We start from the raw sequence: 10,418 nt of genomic DNA, 5'->3' as shown, positions 1-10,418 counted from the left end.
GGGATGCCGATGGGTGTGCTTAGATCCCTCAAAAACTATCCCAAAATCTAAATTTTCCATCACATCTCCATCACATAAAAACATTAAATATAACAAATGACTCATACATGGAGTACTAAATGTAGGTAAATAAAAAAACTAATTGCATAGTTTTGATGTACGTTGCGAGACAAATCTTTTGAGCCTAGTTAGGTCATAATAGGACAATATTTACCACAAACAAACGAAACGTGCTATAATGTGTTACAGACTTACAGTGTGTGATGTGAGTTTTCGCATCTCTTTTCACTCCATCTGAACACAGCCGATGTCTCTAGGGCCTAGAGCGGCGTGGGGGCGCAGCGCAGGAGGGGGGAGTAATAACTGCGATCTGGACATGCCTGATCGACCGAGATCGGCAGGGCGGTGCCCGATCCGTGCGTGTGCTCTGCTCCGTTGCTGCGTCTCGCGAGGCAGGCGGCGATGCGACCGGGGATGGCGCATCGCCGTCCTGGGTTCCTTTCCTCGATCGATCGAGGCGCCCCCACGAAAACATCGCTTTTCATTACATCTCCATCACATGAAAATATTAAATATAATAAATAATTTATGTATGGAGTACTAAATGTAGATAAATAAAAAAACTAATTGCATAGTTTTGATGTACGTTGCGAGACGAATCTTTTGAGCCTAGTTAGGTCATGGTAGGACAATATCTACCACAAACAAACGAAAAGTACAATGTTTTTTCCTAGCGCTACAGTAAATTTCAAGGAACTAAACACAGCCCGATTCTGGATAAGCTGCTGCCCTGATAACAGGGCCTAGTTTTTGGGTCGAATTGAAGGCGTCCTTCGAAATGCACTGCGAGCATGGGGATACGATGGGATTCTGTGTTGGATCCAAGCTCACTGGACCGGAATGTACGTCTTGTTCAGCTGGCTGATTCAGCCAAAACCAGCCAGCCATAAACAGTGTTTTTTCTCAGTAGAAATCAGCCCAGCCACCAGACAACCAGCCAGCCAATAGTATTTTCCTCTCACACCAAATCAGCCCAACCACCAGCGAGCCAGCCAGCCGAACGAGGCAGTACTCTCGAAAGGTTGAACGGCCCGTTCGGCTGCTCTAAATGTGGCTGGTTGGGCTGAGCATCTGACTGATTCTACAAGACGCACTAATTTTCACTGTCCCGTTTGGGTAGCTGGTTGGGCGAACAGAAGGTTGGCGGCATGTATCCAACCAGCAGGAGGGCCGGCGTATGCCCTAGCCGACGGCTGGGCGTGGGTTGGGTAGACAGAAGGTTGACGGCATGTATCCAACCGGCAGAAGGGCCGGCGTATGCCCCAGGCTGGGCGTGGGCTGCCGAACAGCTGTGCTGTCAGCCGCTCCTGTGCCAGCCCCAGCCAGCGCTTTTTAGCGTATCCGAACAGGCCGGAAAATGGTGGTCCAGAAACCTCGCATCATGGATGCTCATCACTTAGGCCCTATTTAGTTTTTTATATATAAACGCAAAAAAACCGTAAATGCATTAAAGTGAAACGGTATCTTGTTAATTTGAAGTACTAAATGAAGTCTATTTACAAAACTTTTGCATGGATGGGATGTAAACCGTGAGACGATTCTAATGAGGATACTTAATCCATGATTTGCAATAGTGATGCTACAATAACCATCCATTAATTATTAATTAAATATAGATTAATTAGCATCATTAGATTCGTCTCGCGATTTATAACCCATCTATGCAAAAAAATTTGCAAATAGACTTCATTTAATACTTCAAATGCCATGTTTACATCTTTACAAAATTTTACAAAATAAACTAAACACACCCTTACTTACGATGAGCATACAACAGGTTTCTGTATGGGATGGACACTCAGAATTCTTGCAGCAGCCCAGCAGCTTTCACGGAGTTCCAAGATTTTACTTTGAAACTGAGCTTATTAGACGTGCAGCAAACCAAAAGCTGGAGCATGAAAGAAGTACGTGCAGCAAACATGTAGTAACAACGATTGCTGACAACTGAACTAGCTAGCAGGCAACTGGTACACGAGCACACACGTTACTGGATCCGATCAACACACGACACGGGCACACCACACCCTACTTTCGAGCATGACACAAACAGCAAACAGCAAACAGCAAACTATTACAGTTACAGACTCCGACCTCTCTGCCCTGCAGGCTGCAGCCACACACGGTCACACAGACAAGCTTCAATTCACACACAGCGACCGAGCTACGCAACGAAGAAAAGGGCCATCGACACCTTACATGCCACGCTCGCCATGGACCACCTTCGCCAGGACGTGCGCAGAGCGCCCGCGAACGCCATGCACCCTCCGTGCGCGCGTACGGGCACGCCCCGGCGTCGCCATGGCTCGTGCGGCAGCTCTCAAGGCGTGACGCCGCCAGCACCCCCACCTGCGCCTCCGCCGTAGCCTCCGAACGCCGGGGCGCCGCCGCCGCCGAAGCCACCGAACGGGATGCCGCCGCCGCCGAAGCCACCGACCCCGCCGAGCGGGCCGACGCCTCCGACGCCGCCCCCGACGCCGCCGAGCGGGCCCGTGACGCCGCTGAAGACGCCCCCGCCGTTGTTGCCGAATCCGCCGCCGTACCCGCCGCCGACGGCCGGGAAGCCCGGGAGGTCGCCCATGCCGCCCACGCCCACGAACAAGTTCTTCTTGTCAGCCACGCCGGCGCCAGTGGCACCGCCGTTCATGTTGCCGGCCGCGGCAGCGGCAGCGGCAGCGGCAGCGGCCGCCGGGAGCGTGGCTGCCGTGGCGGTGGGCGCACCACCGGAGCCGCCCGCCGGCCCGGTCCTGCCCGCCGCCGCGGCGTGCAGGTGCAGCGCCACCGCGGCGCAGAGCACTGCGAAGGCGAAACGGCGCTTGGTGGCCATGCCTCACCGGTCGATCTCTGTGGACTGCGGGCGCGTGTTCAGTTCGGCTGCGTGCGCTAGACAGTGTGGAGCGGCGCTGTGAAGTGGCGCTAGCGGCGGCGGGATCATGGCCTGGGCGCGCGTTTAAATAGAGGAGGGGGGAGGAGCCGGGAGGGAGGGGGCAGGTGGGGGTGGTAATAAATGAGAGTAACTGGGGTGTGGGGTGGGGTGTGCAACTGCGAAGGCGGCCGGCGTCGTGCTAGGACGTGACGTGTTGAGTTCGTGTTCGCTTCGTCCTCGCCGGTCGGTTGAACTGCCGGCGACTCGGCGAGAGAGCGCGCGAGACCCGTTCAACTCGATGGCCTGGGCTGGGTTGTTGCCAGCCGGGGGCAGGTTGGGCTGTGACCCAACTTGTTTCCGGCACCTTTTTCATTTTTATATTTAAAAAAAATAAAATTTCAAAAATATATATCAAATAGAGAAATTTTTAAAAATGGGTGTCTGTCGCCCACTGGATATGCGACAGGACCTAAATAAAAAAAATTACATTTAGGTCCTGTCGCCCAGTGCGCATTAAACAGTGAACTTGTAAAATCGTAGAAAATTTGAAAAAAATACAAACTCAACTGTTCTGGATTCTATGAAACAAGATCTATAACTTTTGTTAAATAAAGTTTTTCATTTGATCAATGTATCTAAATCAAGAAAAATAGTTCTTCTACCTAGAAAAATCTGAAATAATTCATTTGGTCTAGTTGTGCTTATCAAAAATTTACCAAACTTTTTATATAGCTCTTAGGAAATAAAATAATGGTACTGTAAAAGTTATGGCTTCTAATACTCAGTATAGCAACATGGATAAATAACCAATTTAAACTAGACATATTGCAAGATCTAATTTAAAAACTTATTCTAGAAATGTTTTCTGGACCTACCAATTTTGTACAAGCCTGTGCTCACCATATTCAACACTCTGGCCAAAGATGACATGCATCCAAAGGATGGATCTTGAGATTTAAACATGAAATCCAATTTCAAGAAGTTGTAGTGGCATGGATCCAACTGACCCATTAAATAAAAGTGCATTAAACTGGTATTTAAAATAGAGCAAGATACATTGATCAAATGAAAAACTTTATGTAACAAAAGTTGTAGATCTTGTTTCATAGAATCCAGAGCAGTTGAGTTTTAATTTTTTATTTTTCTACGATTTTATATCGATTTTACAAGTTCACTGTTTAATGCGCCCTGGGCGCCAGGATCTAAATGTAATTTTTTATATATATTTAGGTCCTGTCGCCCACGACAGACACTGTGTCGCCCATTTTTAAAATTTTTTTTATTCGGCATATATTTTTGAAATTTTATTTTTTAAACAAAATATAAAAATGAAAAAAAAACACTTGTTTCCGTGGGTCCGGCCGCAGCCTGGCCCAGGGCCCTTTGTTTTCGTGGCGGCGTCTCTGCTGGGCTGCATTTGTTCGGGCCATGTTGGATCTGACTTGTTGCCTTGTTGGTGACCTTTTCTTTGTAGTATCCAAATTGAATGTAGGGCCGGCCCCTTTCATCTCGCGGTGCTACCGAAATAAAAATCCATGTGATAAAAAAAATTAATAATGCATATAGCAACTTATTCTTTAAAAAAATCACCGTCCTGGCCGTACGAGCATCTATGCGCGATTCCGTTGCTCGGCCTTGTTTGGATAAAACCATGAAATTTTTTGTACAAAAAGACGAATGCATGCATGAAGTACTAAACGAAGTTTATTTGCAAAACATTTTTAGGAATGGGTGTAATTTTTCGAGACGAATCTAATGAGCCAAGTTTCATCATGATTGGCTACAGTGATACTACAGTAACCGCGTTCAATCATCCTCCAATCGTATAGTCAAATGCCTCACTACCTAAAGCAGCTGCTACAGTACCACAGTTGTGGAGGTAATTTTATAATTAGACTTTATTTAATACCACTAATTAGTGGTCAAAACTTCATTCCTCTCTCATCAAAACTTTTCTACCCTCTAACCAAACATGGCCCTCGTCTCTTTCAACACGCGATACGCATCTGCAGACGCCATTCATGGCAGAGGTCTCTGCTTGCAAGAATCTATCTAGGGGGTACGTATACGTCTGCCGATCCTGGCAAAGTTGCATCCGGTCAGAGGTAGACGAACACACCACTCATCGTCACCCTTGGGCATCCCATCTCTCTGTATCTGTAACCAAATAACCAATGAGCTCAAGTAGAACTGCCTGTACGATTACAGGTTGCCTTGAGACGTGTTGGCATGAAATGCCACTTAACTGGATCTACAAGACATATATACTCTCAGGTTTCAACCAATCTAAAATTCTACTGTCTTTTAGCCCTAGAAGATGGGCACTTAAGCTTTTCAGTTGATTATTACAAGCAAGTGAAGTTGATTATTACAAGCAAGTGAAGTGCAGTGTTTTGCTTAATACCAATGTTATATGGCAAACCATACTAACAAACAAATATCTAGGATCCAAATCTCTCACGCAGGTGCATGCTAAACCTTATGACTCTCATTTCTAGAGAGGTCTTATGAAGATCAAAGATGATGTTTTTGCTAATGGCTCCTTCAATATTAAAGACGGGGCCAATACAAGGTTCTGGGTTGATGCTTGGGAAGGTCAAGTGCCATTCAAAGCTAAATATCCATCACTTTTTACGGTTGTGCGGGATCCCCATGCGACTGTAGCCAAAGTTTTGGCTACGAGGCCACTCAATTTATATTTTAGGAGGGTTTTGGTGGATAATAAGTTGGTTGAATGGCAAAATCTTGTAGCTCAGATCGCACATGTTCAACTGGTGGATGGGTCGGATACGTTTATATGGAATTTGACCAATTCAGGGTCTTTTACTGTAAGATCTTTCTATCTGCACTTATTAGATAGTCAACCACCTTTTAGACATAAGATGATTTGGAAGTTAAAGATTCCTCTATAGATTAAGATATTCCTTTGATTTCTTGAAAGGGGGATACTTTTAACTAAAGATAATCTTGCTAAGAAGAACCGGACAGGAAGCCAAAAATATTGCGGATGTAATAGTAACGAGACTATACAACATCTTTTCCTGGACTGTCCTTATGCAAGATTGGTCTCGAGGATTATCTTTTTTGCTACTGGTTTAACGCCACCTAAATCAATTCGCCATATGTTTAATTCTTGGCTGTCTAATCAATCTAAAAAGATTAGGAGTGTCATCTGGGTGGGGGTTGCCGCTGTATGCTGGGCGATTTGGAGATGTCGAAACGATTTAATTTTTAACAAAATCAAAGTTAACTCGGTTTTGCAGGTCATCTTCAGGGGAACATATTGGTTTCGTTTCTGGACGCAGTTGCAGCGAGAGGAGCACGCCAAGAACACTTTCTCTAGCTTGAGCAGACTAATTGAGATAGTAGCTCTTGATTTACTTAAAGGAGGGTGCAAGCATGTCTATCGCTTGCAGTAGTTTGGAGTCTCTCTAGTGACTGGTGTGCTTTTTTCTTTTTCCAGCTTTTACAAACTATGTTTTTTTGGCTGTGTATGTCTCGTCATAGATGCCGGATTGGTAATCCTTTATCTAAAAAAATGAAGTGCAGTGGACAAATGGACAATACATTGGCAGCTCGGATGTACGCACTGTTCTTGCGATCAGAAAAGAGTACGAGCGACGGCTTGTGCTTGGACCCAAGGGGCCTCTGGATGGATGCAGATGAAGGAATAGGATACATCTCTGTCTCCCCTTTGCTCTGCATCTGATGGAGCTGCAGTGAACAGAGCAGTCCACACAAGGCAGTACATCTACAGTTCTAAGACAAGATGACTGGTCAATAGGTTAGCCCCCCAGGACCAGGAGCCTTCATCTTTTGGACAGAGAAACAGCAGCTCTGATCACAGAGCCCCTCTCTCTCTAGCATCCCTGTCTGCTTTAGAACTCAAGCAAGGCCACTTTGGCTGTCCAAAGCTCACAAGAAAAGAAGTTAAAGAGACGAGGGACAATGGAGGGAGGGAGGAAACAAAAGAAGAGAAAAAGGCGTGCTTGCTGCTTTGGCAGGCTGGCTGGTGCTTCCCCTCTCTCTTTTTTTAACCCCTTCTCTCCCTTTGCTTTTAGCATTGCTCCTTGGTTTGTTTGTTTGTGGCATGTTTGTTGCATGAGATTCATGTTTTCGTTTCAAAAAAAAAGAGATTCATGTTTTGGGACAAAACTTGAGTCAGTCACAAGAGCAGTATGTTTGAATTTTTTTGGCAAAATAAACAGGGACTTTATTTTGAAATAGGATAAAGTTTCCAAAATTGTTTGTGCTGGTGCTTCTTTCTAGACCCATAACTCCTTTAGCAAACTTGTGATGTGCTGCTGCAAATGCTACAGTAGCCATGCAAAAGAATGAACACCTCAAAGAAAACAGGGTACTGCTACGGAGATGTATAAAGCAGCTGCGGCCAAAAAAGAGAGAGAGGAGGAGCTCTTGCCCACATCCCTTTGCCAAGAATCTTTGATGCTTGCTTGTTTCCATGTGAGAGGGAAGCTTGATACTTACTGCTCTCTTTACAAAAAAAAAACTCCCACTGGTAGAATAGAATAGCCTTTGTTTTCCCCCCAAAAAAGTTAAAGTTATCATCATGCTTAAAACTGTCTTAAATAGCAGTGCTTAGAAGAAGATAGGCCACCTCCCCCTAGTTACACCCCACATTCCAGCCACAGACCCACCACAATGCACCTCTTGTCTGTTCCTCTTCCTCCTTGCAATGCCACACCATCTGTTTGATGCTCCACACATGTCCGCCTCTTCAGAAGCTTCCGCGCCTCGACATCCGTGCCATCACCGTCATGCTCGGCCAGGCGATCGGCCGGACTTGCCGGTTCCCCTAGAGAACGCAGAAGGACAAAGAATCAGGTTAGTTGGGGGAGAAGCTTGGGGCAGGAATTGAGGCAGCACGGCAAGTTTGTGTTTCAGCAGGTGATGCACTGAAACCGTTAAAACTTTCTGTTGTTTATCATGATGAACCGCGGTGGGGCACTTTGTTTGACTGCTTTCATGCATGTAGACTAATCATTTCAGGAATGATATGTGCATCCATGTCACTCATTAGGGGAATAGGACTTATCTACTTGCTTTTGCTGAAAGATTAGCATATCATCATAGGGGAATGTGGGAGGGATGAGGAAAAGGAGTGCTTAGCATCTTTTGCTCATATCAACAATTTCACCTCTCTTTGTTTTCCCATTAGTGTAGGGCTCATGCATTTTTATGTGAAATAATAGCTTTGTCTTTCTTTCCTTTCCTATTGTACATAAAATTCTTGAAGAAACCATGGTAAATGGTAGCATACACCGAGGCAAATGTAGTCTGCAAAAAAGGCATTTTGTGGCTATCACACAATATATTGAACACACTGCATAAATATACAAGTAGCAGAAGCTAATCAAACAAGAACATTTCCTTCCCAAGATGTGGCCTAAACAAAGAAATTCTGATAAAGTATCATGAGTGATGGATTTCTACTATTTCTAGTTGGATGAAGGGCAACAGTACATGTTGCCACTCTATATAGTAAAAGAAGCCCTGAACTGCCATTTTTAAGCCTAATATCAAATTTCAAGAAACCTGTGCATTGCTACAAAGATAGCAACTGCTTTTCTCTGATGTGGCAAATGCTCATGACAAGACAAAAATAAAAACAACCGAAACACCAAATAAAGCTTGCTGTGTTGCTGAGCAGTAATCTGCAAATCAAAGTACCTGTTGTGGATGGGATCAGGGCCATTAGGCACCCTCCTCTTGCTGTCCTGGAAGGGACCATCAGCTCTGAAATCCTCTAGAGTCCTCTGCTCTCCATCTGCTCTGAGCATCATCCTCCTCCCGCCGATCGCCGCGTTGCTCGCCGAGAGAGCCGCTTTCTCCCCGTCGTCCATGACCAACGCCATCAACACAAGCGCTCCAAACAAGATGGCCAATGCTGCCGCCGCCGCCCGCCTCACGGACCCCGCCGGCCTTGTCATGACAACCGCTGGCCGCCGGCGCGCAGCGTCGTCTTCTTCCGCGGCCTCCTCCTCCTTCCTCTCTCCTGCCGCCTCACTTCACAACACTTGCACTGCTGCTGCTCTTCTAAGAGCTTCTTCTCATGGGGATGGGGTGGCGCAAATGCGATGCAACGCTGCGGCTGGGCAACGTGACCGCATATTATAATGTGGGGAAGTAGCAGCAGGATTTGTGTCAGTCCCTGTTGCGGTATTCTTGCTTCTTGTTCTGTTCTGGCGCTTCTTTTGCTTTGGCTGATTCTGCTGTGCTTTTGAAGGACCTAATGGAGGGGGAGAGTAGAATCAAAGCAAGCTGAGCCATGCTTGCTTTTGCACTTTGCTTTTTGAGTTATGTTGTTTTCCTACCTTTCCCTTTTAACCCCTTGTTTGTTCTTGTGAAGACTGAAGAGAGGAGTAAAAGACAGTGAAAAAAAGAAAAGTTTGGAGAGGCACTGCCATCTGATTCTTAAGGCTGCCCCTGTTCTCCCCTCAAGTACATTCCTCTCGGAAGATAATTCAGGTCATATGTGAAAAAGAAATAGAAAGAATTCATCTTCGAGTGATTCTAGGAGAGAACAGCATGACACATGAGAGATTGCACTGGCAAAGTGAGGTTCAAAAGCAGCAGCTCCAAAGCGAGCAGCACCCTGAAGAAATAAACTTCACTTTCATGTGATCTGTCACAATCCTTTTATTTGTCCTTTTGATCTGGTGATTTGGTGTGATGTTGCCTTGAAATGCTCCTTCTTATACCAAAATAATATTCTGATTATCTGCTAAATTCCTTTTGAAATCATATTCTGAGAATACTCACTGAAGCCCATTCATTTGGAATATCATCTGTATCAGTGTAACCAGATTTTGTTGGATTGCTGCTTCATGCTAGCGCCGTGGTACCCCTACACATGGAATCAAGTGACTGGCCAAAGAGTTGTAAATATTTATTTCTCTCTCTCCTTACTCTTGTGCAGGAGGCAGGGTTTCTTTGGCACAGCAAGCTTGAGGCAGGAGACTGTGAGACTAAAGAGCTTCTATATTGTGGAAAGGGCCAAAGAAGTTGGTTATTTTTGGGACAAGCTGACACAGTCGCTGTCCTTAAATCCACTGTGAAGCTAGACAACAAAATAGTAAAGCAGGAACACTGGGACAGGGAGTTGCATGCCACAATGTCACTAGAACCTACAGTAGCAGTTGAAAGGGCTTTGTTTGGTTTTGGTAATTGAGTGATAACTTAGGTGGACTAAGAAGTGTTTATGTTGAGATACACAGGAGATTAGTCCACACAAAGACACTAGTATGAGCAACATGTGCCATGGAGGAGAAATGACTAAGGGTTGATGCTATGCTCATATAGTGTGATGGAGGAGCTCATTGCATATGAGACATGATATGGATTTATGTGACCAAAGTGTAGAAGATCAAGACAAGGCTTGACTTGATGGACCAGTTGCAATGGAGAAGGGCAAGTCAAGGCTTTGAAGCGAGGGACCGCGAGGCGGTGAAGCTTGGGCAAGATTTGGCGCCGA

The 10,418-nt window shown here is 45.6% G+C and overlaps 2 protein-coding genes and 1 long non-coding RNA gene across 3 annotated transcripts; 1 reads left to right on the top strand and 2 right to left on the bottom strand.

Annotated features, from left to right (window-relative positions):
* Positions 1-1,956: 1,956 nt before the first annotated feature.
* Positions 1,957-3,022, bottom strand: LOC120687673 (glycine-rich cell wall structural protein-like). Its single transcript, XM_039969701.1, has one exon. The coding sequence runs from the start codon at positions 2,882-2,884 to the stop codon at positions 2,378-2,380; it is 507 nt and encodes a 168-aa protein (XP_039825635.1). The 5' UTR covers positions 2,885-3,022; the 3' UTR covers positions 1,957-2,377.
* Positions 3,023-7,323: 4,301 nt separating this feature from the next.
* On the bottom strand, positions 7,324-9,498 carry LOC120692702. Its single transcript, XM_039976076.1, has 2 exons — positions 8,615-9,498; positions 7,324-7,739 (listed from the first exon to the last, which is right to left on the bottom strand). Exons 1-2 carry the CDS (start codon positions 8,872-8,874, stop codon positions 7,700-7,702), a joined length of 300 nt encoding a protein of 99 aa, XP_039832010.1. The 5' UTR covers positions 8,875-9,498; the 3' UTR covers positions 7,324-7,699.
* A 30-nt stretch (positions 9,499-9,528) lies between these two features.
* On the top strand, positions 9,529-10,207 carry LOC120692703. Its single transcript, XR_005682712.1, has 2 exons — positions 9,529-9,785; positions 9,864-10,207. It is a non-coding gene; the product is annotated as an uncharacterized LOC120692703 (long non-coding RNA).
* The last annotated feature ends 211 nt before the right edge of the window (positions 10,208-10,418 follow it).

Source organism: Panicum virgatum, chromosome 9N (assembly GCF_016808335.1).
Source record: "Panicum virgatum strain AP13 chromosome 9N, P.virgatum_v5, whole genome shotgun sequence".
Taxonomy (NCBI): Eukaryota; Viridiplantae; Streptophyta; class Magnoliopsida; order Poales; family Poaceae; genus Panicum; species Panicum virgatum.
This window is presented reverse-complemented; position numbering and strand designations above follow the sequence as displayed.

What these genes read in the sequence shown, in the direction of transcription:
- LOC120692702 (XM_039976076.1), bottom strand. Translation starts at nt 8,874, where the DNA reads ATGACAAGGCCGGCGGGGTCCGTGAGGCGGGCGGCGGCGGCAGCATTG. An exon ending in CCTGATCCCATCCACAACAG is followed by an intron (nt 7,740 to 8,614) that starts GTACTTTGATTT and finishes TGCGTTCTCTAG; the next exon opens with GGGAACCGGCAAGTCCGGCC.
- LOC120687673 (XM_039969701.1), bottom strand. Translation starts at nt 2,884, where the DNA reads ATGGCCACCAAGCGCCGTTTCGCCTTCGCAGTGCTCTGCGCCGCGGTG.